Genomic DNA, 16,244 nt, shown 5'->3' with positions numbered 1-16,244 from the left:
ATAACAAAAGAAAAAAAAAAAAAAAAGCGAAATAGTAAACCTTGTTGTGAGCCATGAATCCAGAACCTGACTACTAGGCCAGACTGCAGATAAACTGCAGCACAGAAATAGATAACAGAGGGACAAGGGAGAGGCTATGGAATTGGGATAAGAGAGGTGCAGAGTTAGAGAATAAAAAAGCCCCACTTGTAGCTCTGTGTTAGATAGGATCGAATGTTAAACAACCTAGATGATTCGTATTAAGGGGGATATATCAAGGGATGGTTAGGAGTGTGGAGGGAGGGGAAGAGAAAGTAGTAGAAAATGGGTGTGTGAGTGGGCAGGTAAATCATGCCAAGTAAGGTGCAACAAGGAAAGTGGCATAAGGAGAGAAGATGATAGCTAGAGATAATCATTCTACAGGAGGGGGAGGTTACATAGGAGCAATGTAGTAAAATAGGTTAGTACTTATGTAATATGGATCTCACCTCTGCAATTTCAGGTGTTGACTCTGCTTTACTGACATAACTGAGGACATGTGACCAGTTCTGAAGGTACACACTAACCTGTAATAATGTGACACCAGCAAGAATAGAAAAAGCCAATTAGTTTCTGTAACGAATATGGAGCAGATATAGTTATGTAACATAATATGGTCAGACCCACCTTTATGACATTCAAGCACATATTTATTACATGTTTAGCACTGGTACAGTAATCTCGGGCCCGTGAGTAGCACTTTAGAGCATTGCTTAGGTCCCCGCAGTCCAAATAATGATCACCCAAATCATCATGACCCCTCCTACAGAATAAAATATATTAGGTGCCACATTATAGTTATTCAACACTTACAGGAAACACACGCAGTATTTCACCTTCTATAGCTATCATCCTCAAGTTAACTCATCCCTCATACTGTCTTATTAATCAAGGCCCCAATTATATTGTTATTCTTTCAGTTCTTTCAATTCTCATCTGGACCAAGCTGTCTTATCACACCCTGGATAACTCCACCTGCTTTGGTACCTCCTGGACTCCAGTTCTTCCCATACTTTTGAAGTCTCATCTAAGATGCCTCTACCCATTCATATACATAATGCTTAAGTTCTGTTGCTGACACCACCCTCCTAATCTTTATTGTACTCAGATCCATTCATTCCATGTTGATGCCATACACATTACACTGTACTGATCTTTAGTAGAATTTGTTTCATGGCTTTCACCTTATGCTTTCTTTAATGGAATTCCCTTTATAATTCTTCAGGTCTGTGTCAAGTTTTTCAAGTTTCAGAAGTGCCTTCTTGCGTGTTGCCTCTACCCAGGCAGTATCTAGTGGGGGTGGGTCCATTGAACCTTCAGGTACAGCATCTGGGGCATTTTGCAGATCCCTAAGGCAGTGAATGAATATTTGAGAGTTTCATCAACAAAGAGAGGGAAGAGACAGGAAAAAAAAGATTAAAGGTGAAAGGGCAGAAGAGGTGAGCAAGATTCTGAGTAAGACAAACCAGACACAAACATTCAAAGAGTCCATTACAAAGACCAGAAATCTGTATAGCACTGCAATTAAGTTTCTATTAGAAATGAATCCTTTACACATATCTAATGTGTTTTTCTACCTTGAGGCTTCTGTTAGTTTGCGATGGATCTCCTCATATACATCTACATTGAATGTTCTCTGCACAAAGGACAATGCCATCTTCAGGGCGTCAACCCTCAGCTGTGGGCATCGGTCAGCAATGAACTGTAGTCTCTCAATGCGCATGAGGCCACTGTAGCTGGAGGCATATTGCTCAAGATCCTGGAGAAATGAAGAAACACAAGTGGTAAAAACGATGGCACTAATCACACAATCACTGCCATGTGCTACACACTAAGCCTTCAACTCATTAAAGAAGAAACATATTACCCTTCACACAATCAAATAAAAATGTGCCCTCCATAAATTGTCTGCACATACAGCCATTTACTTAAAGGGACATAATACTCATATGCTAAATCACTTGAAAGTGATGCAACATAACTGTAAAAAGCTGACATTAAAATATCACCTGAACATCTCTATGTAAAAAGGAAGATATTTTACCTCACAATTTCTTCAGCTCACCAGAGTAAGTGCTGTGTGAACAGTTCTACTTCATCTAATGTCCAGCTGCAAGCTGGGAAAAAAGAAAACAAAAAACCCCAAAACAATAGCCAATCAGCATCAGCAGTGCTGAGGTCATGCATTGCTTTGCTGCAATCTCATGAGATAGTAACGTTCCTTAAACTGAATAGGAAAATAACATGACTGTGTCTGCACATGCCAGATGCACACTCTTTACTGTAAAGTCTCTTTACAGTAGGGTGTGAATATTTTCTGAGGTAAAATATCTTTATTTTTACATAGAGATGTTCAGGTGACATTCCAGTCAGCTTTTTAGAGCTATGCTGCATCACTTTTAAATGCTTTAACATTTAGGTATCATGTCCCTTTAATACTGTGACAATGGTGAAGTATATATGTTTCAGGTCTCCTCCTTAGATTTATACAATATGGGAATCGTGTATCGTCAATGAATTTGTTAGAACTTACCAGTGTTGGATTCTCCACCACATAATTGACATCAGGCACATTCTGCTGGTCATCCTGAGGGTCAGCATCAATCTGCATAGGTTCCACAGCACCCTGTTGGAAAAAGTACATAGTCAGAACATGAACCTGTAAAGTGTGAACATCCCAGGTCTCTACAGAACAGAAAAAGTAATGTGCATGAATTACACATTAAAGGGACAGTCTACCCCAGAATTTTTGTTTTAAAAGATAGATAATCCCTTTATTACCAGATTCCCTAGTATTGCATAACCAACACAGTTATATAAATACACGTTTTACCTCTGTGATTATCTTGTATCTAAGCCTCTGCAAACTGCCCCCTTATTTCAGTTCTTTTGACAGACATGCATTTTAGCCAATCAGTGCTGGCTCATAGGAACTCCACATGCATGAGCACAGTGTTATCTATATGACACTCATGAACTAACACCCTCTAGTGGTGAAAAATTGTCAAAATGCCCTGAGAGAAGAGGTGGCCTTCAAGGGCTTAGAAATTAGCATATGAACCTCCTAAGTTTAGCTTTCAACTAAGAATACCAAGAGAACAAAGCAAAATTGGTGATAAAAGTAAATTGGAAAATTGTTTAAAATTGCATGCCCTATCTGAATCATGAAAGTGTATCTTGGACTAGACTGTCCCTTTAACTGTTGATAACATGCATTATTTAGAGGATTCCTGTGATTACACACTCCCTGTTCCAGCAAACTGCACTGAATACAATTTGTGCAAGGAATAGTAACCCACAGCAAACAAAAAGGAAATGAGAATAAAGTTACAGATGCCTTGGCCAGTCCTCATTCAGTACCTTATATAGGATTTAGCAGATAAATAAGACAAAACCCAGTGGCCTAACCTATTTATGTGGGAGACGCAGTAAAGATTTTTCACTGGTGAGGACTCGAGAGTGCAGCTATCAGTCATCCTTTCCTGATACTCTGCATCCCCAGTACCTAACACAGTGCTCATCAGCTAAAGGGAAAAAAGAGCAGTTAGTCTGTTACCTGCTCAGGGGCAGCAATGCTGAACACAGAGGAATTGTGCCAAACCCCGCAGTGGCAAGTAATGTGTCACAATGTTCAGCTTATTCCATACAGACCTGGCCAAAGTATTGATAACCTTTCCACTTTTTATTTTTTTTTTAGAAAAATGAGCAATTTTCTCTGGACTACGTAAAAACTGAAAACCATTTAATATCCACCATTCTTTATTTCAAATGTAATAGAACAGAAACTTCACATATTCTTTTAAACAGTAAATCAAATGAAAATGACACAAAAATAGTGGTACTCTTAACCTAATATTTCATAGCAAAGCCTTTGGAGACAGTAACTGCAATCAAGCGCTTTCTGTAGCGCTGAATAAGATTTCTACACTTTTCGACTGGGATTTCAAACCACTCTTCTTAAGCAAACTGCTCCAGTTCTCTCAAGTTTGAGATATATATAAACAATGTTCCTTGCCATAAACATAAATTAAGTGTATGAACCTCTGCCCTAAACATTGGGGAATATCTAAATATCACTTGGCCCTCAGCATTAGACAACAGTCCTATGATGCATAGCAAAGTCAGACATTGATCAAACACTTTGTCTGACCATATTTCTTAAAGGGGCTATAAACACCTTTTGATTTTGAGTGTAAAAAAAATTCTGCTTGTAACATGCTCCCTAGAAAGGCAAAAAAAAAAGCATATTCTCTAACATAGGTTTCAAATTGAAAAATAAGCTGATTAATAAAACAAATCTAAAATTAGCCAAGCAGTGTAATCAAAATAAAAAGTAAATAAATGTCAGCTTTAACTGAGACTTCACTATTATAAGACATTTATAACCCATGAAACATTATTATTAAGAGATACTGCCTAAACCAACATTACACCATCACAGATAGCAATCAATACTGTAAGAAAAGTCCGCTGTAGACTGCACAAAAACAAGAAGTTATTGTCAATCAATACTATAAAAAGTTAAAGCCATTTCTTTTTCCAACATGCAAAAAAAGTTACTATGTTTACTCCTTATGGAAGTTCTAAAAAAAGTAAGTTTAGCAAAATAAACATTTTTCTATTGTTCACTTTCGGCCTTCAATAAGCTATATTTGCACTTCATTCACACAAAAAACTTGCCACCCTTATTGCTAGCCAGTATTCCTCAATGCTACTGTACTACAATTCAGAACCATCCAGGAGTTCTGAACTGTAGTACTGAAGCTTTCTATAAAAAAAAGATGAGATTTTTTTTTTCTGGGCACCAGACTACTATAATTTCTAATCACCATGGCAACCCGGTACCCTGTATTTGTCGAACTATGTCATAAATGGATCGCAAAAGCAAACTTACAGACTGCCAGTTTAAAAATAAAAAGGTGCATCAAACACTGCATGTATGTATGCACAGCAAAAATAAAAAAACAAAATATTCTAAATAGTTGTGTTCATAAGATAGTGCATTACTGTTATCATAAAGTTACATATTTTTTATAAATGTGTGGGTGAATAATGGAAGATGATACGAGAATTCAAGTCAGAATTAAAATTAAAGGTACAGTTTAAGACCTAGGGCAAAACCCCTCTCTTTATACAACCACAAGCCTTGTATCCTAAAATACCCTATCACTTCTCATTTAAACATAAAAATACAACTCATCATCAGAACTTCAAAATTAACTCAATACTGTATGAAATACTGCAGCTGTATTCTTGTTCTCTTCTCTGGACATTAACCCCAGGATACGTCACTTCATCTGAAAGATGATACCTAAACAGATTATACCACTTTACATTCAGAAAATGTCTTTGCTGTATTTTTTTTGAATACACAGTGCAAGTATATAAATAACAAATGCTACCTGCCCCTTTCAAAATTTTGCATTTACATTTCAGTAGCCAGCACAGTCAATGTAAAGTTGTGCAGTACTTTCCATTGCTGTCAATAGACGTGTGCTCCCAATTTCCAGCAAAACACGACCGTATAAACAAACGGTGCATATATAAATTGTTTTCCTGATGTGTGTGCACATTAGATCACACTACAGAAAGAAAGGGTGTAGTAAATAGGATTTAGTTTACAACTGTAGTTTAATTTTTAACAATATATATATATATATATATATATATATATATATATATATATATATATATATATATATATAAAAAAATACACATATATAGGATTATTAATAATACATAGTTTGCATAGCTATATTTAAATATTACTTTATTTTCAGTGACTTTAATTAAAAATATACTGACACACAAGAAACCATATAATTTAAAATGTTTTGTTTATTTATATTGTCTTAAAATATCCAATCTTTTACACGTGGTCAAAAGATGTTAATGATTGATATCAGAAGAAAGAATCTTTGCCAGTGTGTGCATTGCTGTTGCAAGTTACACACTGTGGACAAAATACCCTGGGTATGCGCATTCTGTAGTAAGTATAGAGCGAATGTGACCTCTCAATAAGTCACTAAACTGCAGCAAGATGGAGGGGCAAAGGGTCAGAAAATGCCAATATTATTATTATCAGTTATTTGTTGAGCGCCAACAGATTCTGCAGCGCTAGAGCACGTTAACAATTTTAAAACAAGGTTTTCAATATTCATCTATTATCAAATTTGCTTTTGTGGTATTCTTTGTTGAAGAGCATATCTAGGTAGGTAGCGTGCATGTGTCTGGGGCACTATGGCAGCAGTTCTGTAAATATTGCTGCTATCTAGTGCCCTTGCACTTATATAACATTCTTAAAAGCCTTCTTACAATGTTGCAACCATATACTGCTCTAGACATGTGCACTCAGACTACCTGCTTTTCAACAAAGGACACCAAGAGAACACAAATTTCCAGCAGCAGTTTTCACTCTGGACCTGCAGTGCTCTTTGGGTCCTGACTGCGGGAGTTAACCTTATGGAGGTTTGGGGGGTCGCTATTTACTATTATGGTCAATTAAATGTTAAGTATAACAAATGCAAACTTACTGCACAGTTTTAAGCTTGGGTGATCATACGGGAGGAACAGATCTCAAATTGTGTGTCACTGTCTCATAATATGACTTGACAGTTCTGCCTAAATATGGTACCAGCGCGGAGCACAAACCAAAAACTCTGGGAACAATAAAACACGATGATCTAGAAGCCGTAACGTTTACAGATCACATAGTAACGTTGGCCATACACACACTGCCATGCCTCATACACACATCATACTGAGGGTAGCCACACACAACATAAAAGCAGTTTATGTTACATAAGGTGACATACTACATATATTTATACGTCCCTGACCTGCAGGTTGAACACTTGCACCGGCAAAGGCATCCTCCCCCTCCTCCTGTCACCAGCTCTGGCCCCAGCCGTTCTCTTCCGGGTCAGCAGCAAAACACTTCCGGCATCATTGGATGGTTTGCGTGATGACGTCATGCGCATTGACGAATCCCGAGAGTTTAGCGGTGAGGGCAACACCGGAGGGTAAGAATCACGTGATCTAGCCCGGTGGGGATACGCTTCGCTGTTATACAGCCGTATCCTTTGTGTCTACATTCACACATATAGTAACAGTGTTATATCACAAAGCCAGACACTACCACACCGGTATTTTTTTTAGCGCTGCACGTTCCATACTGTGCCCACATACAGTGTTGTATGGCAGACTCCCGAGTGCATAACTCCGTCTCTTAATGCCCCTCTGTCCTCATACTCCCTTCTAGCCCATAGTAACTCATCCTACTGACACTGTTTTATCTCATGTAATGTCACCAAAACACAGACACTTACTGCACTAAAACTTTCAAACACAGCCACATACTGCACTAAAACTTTCAAACACAGCCACTTACTGCACTAACACTTTCAAACACAGCCACATACTGCACTAACACTTTCAAACACAGCCACTTACTGCACTAACACTTTCAAACACAGCCACTTACTGCACTAACACTTTCAAACACAGCCACTTACTGCACTAACACTTTCAAACACAGCCACTTACTGCACTAACACTTTCAAACACAGCCACATACTGCACTAACACTTTCAAACACAGCCACATACTGCACTAACACTTTCAAACACAGCCACATACTGCACTAACACTTTCAAACACAGCCACATACTGCACTAACACTTTCAAACGCAGCCACATACTGCACTAACACTTTCAAACGCAGCCACATACTGCACTAACACTTTCAAACGCAGCCACATACTGCACTAACACTTTCAAACGCAGCCACATACTGCACTAACACTTTCAAACACAGCCACATACTGCACTAACACTTTCAAACACAGCCACATACTGCACTAACACTTTCAAACACAGCCACATACTGCACTAACACTTTCAAACACAGCCACTTACTGCACTAACACTTTCAAACACAGCCACTTACTGCACTAACACTTTCAAACACAGCCACATACTGCACTAACACTTTCAAACACAGCCACATACTGCACTAACACTTTCAAACACAGCCACATACTGCACTAACACTTTCAAACACAGCCACATACTGCACTAACACTTTCAAACACAGCCACATACTGCACTAACACTTTCAAACACAGCCACATACTGCACTTAACACTTTCAAACACAGCCACAAAGTTTTATTTTACTGTAAAAATGGTCTGTGAACAAAACTGCAGTATTTATTTCCACAGGGACAACGTTGGGTGATATTTTGGGGTGTAAAATTCCTGTTGTCAACATAGAATTTCCACAGACAGTAAATTCACTGGAGTACTGCAAAATAACTGCATTCATACATAACCATCCTAAACAAAAATAACACTCCTCACATTCAATGAAAATTTAACACACTAAAATAACCCACTCACACTAATGTACAGCCTCCCATAATGTACAGTGTCCCATAGTTATACATCACACTGTTACACCACAAACTGCCAAGTGGTTACAGTCACACGCATCCACTGTTCTACAACAGTCTCCTTAGTGTTCATCAAACACAAATTACAGTAGCAACAAACTATCTAGTACTCCACAGCTAATGCCAACAGTTATAAACTGGCTGCACAATTTATTTTACTTATAGCTCACAGTAATAAATGTCACTAATACTATTGTTCTTTCTTTAGTGCTAGATAAATATTGGTAGCTTCCTTGATAAGTCAGAGGTACCTTTGTAGTTGGTGTTTTGGTAGCAGGTTATGTTTGAGGGTGCTACTTTTTAGGGGTATGTAAAGTAATAATATGTTGGTAGTTAATGGGGTATTTAAGAGGTATTTTGGCATGGGACTGTGTATGTGAGGAGATCAGCATCCCCCATGGGTGACCACTCTATCTGTCCTTTCAGTGCCTGCAATGTATAATCTGGCTGGTCACAGTCCTGCCCCTGAGGGCTAAAGGATGACGATCTCTTGCGTTGGGCTCAGTAAGACCTGCTTCCTGCTGTCTCTATCTTGTGCTGCCCTCTTCCTCTTCATTCCCTGGAAGCAGCATGATTTTCCTCAGCCACATTGTCTTCCTGCTTGCAATCTAACACACAGTTTCACAGAGCCAACGCCACAGGGAGACCACAAGACTGGCTATTCTACAGGATGGAAAAACAACAGTGTGGATGTAAAGTCTGTGCTTGGAACTGGGCTAGAGGGTCAGCCCTTAGTAAGAGACACACTACAGATAAAGGATATATTTATTGCAGTGAAAACCACAAAGAAATATCACAAGAGCCGCCTGGGCCTCCTCATGCAAACCTGGATCTCTCAAGCAAAGGAGCAGGTGATGTGTTTGGTGTTAGCACAAATCTGAGAGTGGGAAGTATCGAGTAGTTTGAGTGACAGGGGAAGGGTTGATTGTTGAAACAATTCTGTAGTGAGTTGTGTGCTTTTTAGAGCGGGACAGTACTGCCTTGCAGATGTCAATATGACTGACCCAAGACATGACTTGTGGATGTTGTTTGCCGCAGTTACTTGTAGTCATATGTCTAGCTGTAATTAATATAGATAGTGTGTAAGATCTATCATGGTGGTGATAGGCCTACGATTTTAGTAGCTGTAGCTCTCTGATTTATGTGATTTGTCAATCATTGGCTGTTGATTCCAAGAAAACTTTGCCAACTCTGGGTGGCTATATCTTGTCACTTAAAGGGACAGTAAAGTCAAAATTAAACATTCATGATTCCGGTAGAGCAGGTCATTATTTTTTAAACAACTTTCAAATTTACTTCTGTTATCTAATTTGCTAAGTTTTCTTGGTGTCCTTAGCTGAAAGCATACTTAATTAGGCTCAGGAGCAACAATGAATATGTAGATATGTGACTGCACACATGTCTCTTGTCTCTGGCTCACTTTATATGCTCAGCTAGCTCCCAGTAGAGCATTGCTACTTCTTCAACAAAGGATACCAAGAGAATGACGCACATTTGATAACAGAAGTAAATGGAAAATCTGTTTAAAATTGTGTGCTCTATCTGTATCATGAACAAAATTAATTTGGGTTTAATGTTTCTCTTTAAGCTATCCAAAGCACAAATTAATTGCATAAGTTAACATAATATTTAGCTTCAGTTGATGGTAAATCCTAGCGTTTGTGAAAAGCTAAGATTTAGCGGTGCAACAAATAAATGACACTTTCAGTCATGAAGTATAAAATAGTACTGAAACTTCCTTTATTTGCCTGTAGTGTATATAGCGCTGAGCGCCTCAGGCCGCCTGCAACAGAACGCTATTTATTCAATGAGATTATGTTTCCAAATCTTAGCCAATAGCTGTGTGGGCCAGTTGTCATTATGCCGGATAGCTAGCACACTATTGGCTAAGATCACCTCACTGAAAATTAGCGTTATGCCGTGGGCGGCCTCAGGCACTCAACGCGGCATATGCTGCAGACAAATAAAGGACTGAATGACTGAAAGTCCCATTTATTTGTTGCACTGGGAAATCCTAGCATTTTAAAAAAAAAGCTAGTATTTACCATCACTTTAAAGAAGTATGATACCCAAATGTTGAAGCAATTGGAAGTGATGCAGCATAGCTGCGAAAAGAGGACTAGAAAATATCACCTGAACATCACAATGTAAAAAAGAAAAGTATTTTACCTCAAAATTTCCTCAGTAGCCGCATCCCATTGTAAAGTGACTTTAAGCAGCCAGTCGGAGTGCTATTCCTGGGACTTGCAAAAGTGAGAGTGCATCTGGCACGTGCAGGCACAGTCATGTTATTTCCCTCCTTAGTTTAAGAAACTTTACTATAAAATCTTGCAAGATATTGGTTAGACAATAAAGATGGTGTATACTTATGTCTTTTTCCACACTATGCTCTCACCTGCTAGTGCCTTTTTATGGGTTACTAAGAGTATGACTCCAAGAGCATCATGGGTAGTGAGCTGGTATGGAATATGGGGATGTATGAGGTCATTGTGTGTGACAGTCAGATGTCGGGGTATATGAGGGTTGTGTGGGTAGTTCCCATATATGGTATGTGTTGGTGCATCATTGCATTGCTTATATTTCCTTGAAGTGCGAGTAAAGTGGTGATATATGCTGAAGGTATTGTGATTGCAGTGGTTTTACTAGTTGCATTACTTTTAATGTAATTTTTTCCGTTCAACAGACATTTATATTCACAGACTGGGAAGACCAGGAACTACGTAAAATAGCAGGTACTATATTAAAAAATTTTTTTTTTATTTATTAATAAAAAAAAACAAACCCATCAGATTGCTACATAGAGGCGTTTAATATATATATAGTCTTTACCAAGAATGGAATTGTTTCTGTCTAAATATCTTTCTTGTGTAGAAAACAAATTCCATATATATATTTTTTTATTAATTAAAAGGACAGTCTACACCAGAATTTTTATTATTTTAAAACAATGTTTTGCATAACCAACACAGTTATATTAAAGTGATGGTAATTTTTATGGTTTAAGGTCACGGATTATGTTTATATAGATGATCAGTGCCAAAGTCGCTAAGTTTATTTTTTTTAATTACAACTATATATTTATATAATTTTATTCATACTTTTTAATTCTGGCATTCGTTAGCTCCGCCTCCGTGCCCTTCCTTGATTTTTTTCACAGTGCGGTAGAGAGCGGTCCTGCTGGTGAGAAACTGACTCACGCAAGCCCAAAAGATACATTTTTTTTCCCCCTAAAAGCAAATATACCAAAATGCCACAATTGTGATTGGACCACGGGAAACACGTGGCGGGGCTGACGAAGCGCACAATAGAATCTGAGCAGTTTTGTTTAGTATAAACCAGTAAGTTTGTTTTTAAAACTTTTGATGAATGAAACTCATAGTAATTTTTGTAGTTAGAGTGATTGCCGATAAACACTGTTGTTGAATTTACCATCACTTTAATACACTTTTTACCTCTGTGATTATCTTGTATCTAAGCTTTTGCAAACTGCCGCCTTATTTCAATTCTTTTGACAGACTTGCATTTTAGCCAATCAGTGCTGACTCCTGGGTAACTCCACGTGCATGAGCACAATGTTATCTATATGAAACGCATGAACTATCACCTTCTAGTGGAGAAAAACCTGTCAAAATGCATTCAGATAAGAAATAGCCTTCAAAGTCTAAGAAATAAGCATATGAACCTCCTAGGTTTAGCTTTCAACTAAGAATACCAAGAGAACAAAACAAAATTGGTGATAAAAGTAAATTGGAAAGTTGTTTAAAATGACATGCCCTATCTGAATCATGAAAGTTTATTTTAGACTAGATTTTAATAATGGGTATGAGAATTATTCTCTTATACACTAATGCAGGGGACTTCATTGGAATGTTGCTTTTAATCTCTCCGCAGCTGCTCCACACTCCAAACAAATTAAAGGGCTATTATAATGAGAAAAAATATATATGCTTTAATTTATCATAACATGTAATATTTAGCAGTATTGACCCTGTAAATCTATGTTTAACCCCGGCAAAGGAGTAATGCCGATAGGTAAAGTAACTAAATATAGGAAGACATCAATCTTTGCAACTTTATAGAGGGTATTGGAACTAGTTCTTGTACAAGTATAGGAATGTGGAAAAGAGTATTCAAAAAATATGAGCAGCATATATGGTATATCAAGTATAGAGAAAATGCTAGTCTGGTTCCTAGAAATGTGTGTGGTTAGTTCCTCAGAATTTAAATATTTTTGCTCTAGAGATCGTTTAATAAAGTTGATACTGTTACCTGATTCCCAGCTGAAGCTGTATCTCTCTACAGGGAATCAGATGGTGAACACAAACTGCTCTGCAGTACATACACGGCAAGCACTCTGCTGCAAGATGGCTGTGGAATATGATAAGTTTGTCTTGTCAGCCAAAAAGTAAGTAAAAATATATGGAATATTTTACTGTGGACCAAGGGGGCGATAGACACACAACATGACTTTTTTGTGTTCTTACAATACAGGTGGTTCTGTCACTTGGACGATGACAATTACTTGAACCTGAAAGCACTCCTGGAACTGCTGTCTGCATTCTCACCAAGCACAGACATTTATGTGGGGAGACCAAGTCTAGATCATCCAGTGGAAACCCCGGACAGAGTGAAAGGAGATGGTTCGGTGAGAGGTGGAATCTTATCCTGAGCTACAAGAGTTGTTATTTGGGATGGCCTGTGTTAGAAGCACATTCCAAGTATAAAATGAGTGTGTACTAATACTGAGTTGTCTTTCTGGCTTAACGTAACAGGTTTCTCTGAAGTTCTGGTTTGCCACAGGAGGTGCTGGGTTCTGTATCAGTCGAGGCCTTGCTCTGAAAATGAGTCCATGGGCCAGGTACATCACTTGTATTTATATATTTTTTTTCTTCTGATGGGTAATCAATTAGGGGTTGATACACATGTTCTGTTTTTAGTATGGGAAACTTTATAAGCACAGCAGAGAAGGTTCGTCTTCCAGATGACTGCACAATAGGGTACATTATTGAAGGGCTGTTGGAGGTTAAGATGCGGCACAGTAACCTGTTCCATTCACACCTGGAAAACCTGCAGAAGCTGTCATCTGATACTCTGCTGCAACAGGTCAGTTCCAATATAAACACTTGCTGAAAAAATTAATGTGATCACATGGTTTCAAGGCTGGGATCATGGGGGACCGCCTACGCTACTAGGCACCCCCAGTCCGATTCTTGATTACGCAGAAGAGGAAGGCTGCAGGACACCATATTAGGTAGGACTTTCTATTATGTCCTTTGGCGTTAAAGCCCAACAATGTTAGGACAGCATGAAACGTCCTAACGGCGTGAATCATGTGCAGAATTATGTAACATAAGGATAGCCTTTTGTATAAAATGGTTTTTCAAAGTACCTAATTTGAAAGCTAAAACTATACATACTTTGTAAGCAGAGCCATCCTCTTCAGTGCTGCAGTTTTTTTCTTAACATCACAGGCTCACTGTCTAATCATAGCACGCTTGATTACACCATTCGTCTACATGTAGTGAGCTCCCGCGCTAGTTAAAGCTGTTGGCTGCTTTACCTAGCGCAGGAGTACGCTACATGTAGTTGAATGGGGCAATTGTGCGTGCTTTTTTTAGACAGTGATTTACAGATACTTGTGTGTTGCAATTTTACACTAATAAATAAGCTGCTGAAAATAGCTGAATGCGGACATATTCAGCAATCGTTTTTATAACGAATCGAATGACAATTTTCTTGTCTGTGCCTAACGGTATGACAATAATTTAGGATTTTACATTAACTTAACCTTAGGTGAAATGTGTTCTAGTTTTTAGACACTTATTTCACTGACTTCAGTTCCCCAAAAGTTTGTTTTTATATTTTGCATCTTTTGGAGAACAGTCTGTGGTTTCCAAATAAGGGAGTGACTGTCTTGTTCTCAAACGTAGGTCACACTTAGCTATGGAGGTCCTGAGAACAAAAGAAATGTTGTGAGGGTCAAGGGAGATTTCAGTCTTGAACAAGATCCAACTCGGTGAGTACATTCATGTTTGTATTACTGTGTGCAATTAATATAGTGCATAGAGAAAAGTCTGGCAGCTAACAAACTGTATAAATCTTTGCAGATTCAAATCTGTGCATTGCCTTTTGTATCCCGAGACAAGCTGGTGTCCTAAACCGAAATCTCTGTCACCTGTGAGATGACCTGTTGCTCTGAGATTTTATACCACGATCTTCCTTCGAATGAACATTGCAAAACCGTCACAATATTACATCTATTGCCAATTTAACTCATTCCCATAATCGTCTTAAATTACTATTGTCATTTTTTTTTCTTTTTTAATCCCGGGTTATTTATTTTAATTTTCCTTGGCTATAATGTAATTTTATAATGGTCCTTTACCTGATACCTCTCTTTCATTATTGGTTTGTTGGTAGTAACCTTTCTGTAAATCTGCCACCACTCCTAGTGTTTTTTTCAGCATGAGACTTGATTTCACTCTTCAGAATATGTCAAACAATTGTGATAGAACCGTTTGTCAATCTTTGTTACCTGTCTCTGCTTGTGCTTGCCTGAGCCCAAAAGCATGACTGCCTATTCTTTCCAGATTCAGATAGTTTGCTGAATCACCCGAGCACTTTCATTAGGTAATTTTATCAAGGGCTCTTTGTCAGATCAGCTTTACTGAATATAAATGCTTGAGTAGAGGGGAAATTTATGCCCCATATACTGTATATCAATATGCACTATCACCTCTATCTCTAGGGATGTTTCTGATCCTGTTTTTTTTTTATATATATATATATATATATATATATACACACACACACTGAACCAGTAGTTCTCTGCAGCTCTGAGCAATACTTTACCTATGTATTTAACTAATTTGTGATGGTTAAAGGGTCAGTAAATTTTACAGATTTCTAAAGTTTCCATGTGTTACTTTTGTTTCAAAAGTCACTTGCATAATTATTTTTTAAAAGACTATATATTAAAATTGAACTTCCTTTTTGCCATAGAACCGTTATAGATTCATACTTCTCCCACCCCCCTAAGCCGCACCTTACTTGGGAGAAGATATACTTTGTTTGTTTAGCCTACAGTATTTTATATGCATGCCTCCTTTTCCTCCCACCGAAGCTCGCTTAAAATATAGAAAGTGCATGCCCTGTAGTAGCCCGCGCTTCTCTTAACAGGGCCCTATAGCTGCATTGGTCGTTTCATCTACAGTATATTATGCTGTGAGCGTAGAAAGTTGCGCATAAACCACAGCACAGGGAAGCCAGGACTGATGATGTATAGAAGAGTGCTTGCGCAACTGGCACAAACAGCGCAATCTGTATTTATTTTAAATTGGATATTAACAAAAACTTTAAATAAAACATACCGGAGGTGTGGGCAGCTAGGTAATAATCCATGGAGCTAATCTTTGCAAATATTGTGTACTAGTTATTATACATATTTAGTAAAAATGCTTAATTAAACTCATAGTGAACAAATATGGCATGTACAAAATTTGAGAAAAAATGTCAGAGTTTACTGTCTCTTTAAACGCATATAGTTGCAGTTATTAGTATTAATATTACATGGTCTTACAAATTATAGCATGTGTGTTTTGTCCACGGTAATTGTCCTTTGTTTCCGTTTATCACTATCTACAAGTAAAGCTGTAGGAATAGTTTGTTTCAGCCAATGTAAAAAAATAACTGATTATACATTATGCAATTTGTCTTTAAATGTAACATCTTTTACATTGTTTTCATGCAAAAATATATGAATCTGTACAAAGTA

General features: G+C 37.9%; 2 protein-coding genes across 2 annotated transcripts in view; one reads left to right on the top strand and one right to left on the bottom strand.

Annotated features, from left to right (window-relative positions):
- Window positions 1-6,995, bottom strand: part of GPS1 (G protein pathway suppressor 1) — a 22,810-nt gene extending 15,815 nt beyond the window's left edge. Inside the window, exons 1-6 of the mRNA XM_053705686.1 lie at window positions 6,858-6,995; window positions 2,552-2,644; window positions 1,596-1,777; window positions 1,203-1,367; window positions 646-781; window positions 468-545 (exon numbers count right to left, since the gene is read on the bottom strand). Coding sequence (XP_053561661.1) covers window positions 468-545; window positions 646-781; window positions 1,203-1,367; window positions 1,596-1,777; window positions 2,552-2,644; window positions 6,858-6,992 — 789 coding nt within the window. The 5' untranslated portion in view covers window positions 6,993-6,995. The remainder of the gene's footprint in view (window positions 1-467; window positions 546-645; window positions 782-1,202; window positions 1,368-1,595; window positions 1,778-2,551; window positions 2,645-6,857) is intronic.
- RFNG (RFNG O-fucosylpeptide 3-beta-N-acetylglucosaminyltransferase) lies at window positions 6,962-16,244 on the top strand. Its single transcript, XM_053705692.1, has 9 exons — window positions 6,962-7,040; window positions 8,897-9,321; window positions 11,154-11,202; window positions 12,773-12,875; window positions 12,962-13,115; window positions 13,243-13,328; window positions 13,408-13,573; window positions 14,401-14,486; window positions 14,578-16,244. The coding sequence occupies exons 2-9, from the start codon at window positions 8,950-8,952 to the stop codon at window positions 14,654-14,656; spliced, it is 1,095 nt and encodes a 364-aa protein (XP_053561667.1). The 5' UTR covers window positions 6,962-7,040; window positions 8,897-8,949; the 3' UTR covers window positions 14,657-16,244.

This window comes from Bombina bombina, chromosome 1 (genome assembly GCF_027579735.1).
Source record: "Bombina bombina isolate aBomBom1 chromosome 1, aBomBom1.pri, whole genome shotgun sequence".
NCBI lineage: Eukaryota > Metazoa > Chordata > Amphibia > Anura > Bombinatoridae > Bombina > Bombina bombina.
The sequence above is the reverse complement of the archived record's forward strand: the minus strand, read 5'-3'. Positions and strand labels throughout refer to the sequence as shown.

Excerpts from the sequence above, each read along its gene's own strand:
- RFNG (XM_053705692.1), top strand. The coding sequence starts at position 8,950 with ATGACGATCTCTTGCGTTGGGCTCAGTAAGACCTGCTTCCTGCTGTCT. Across the intron at positions 9,322-11,153 it reads TCTCTCAAGCAAAGGAGCAG|ACATTTATATTCACAGACTG; the intron begins GTGATGTGTTTG and ends TCCGTTCAACAG. Across the intron at positions 13,329-13,407 it reads AAAATGAGTCCATGGGCCAG|TATGGGAAACTTTATAAGCA; the intron begins GTACATCACTTG and ends TTCTGTTTTTAG.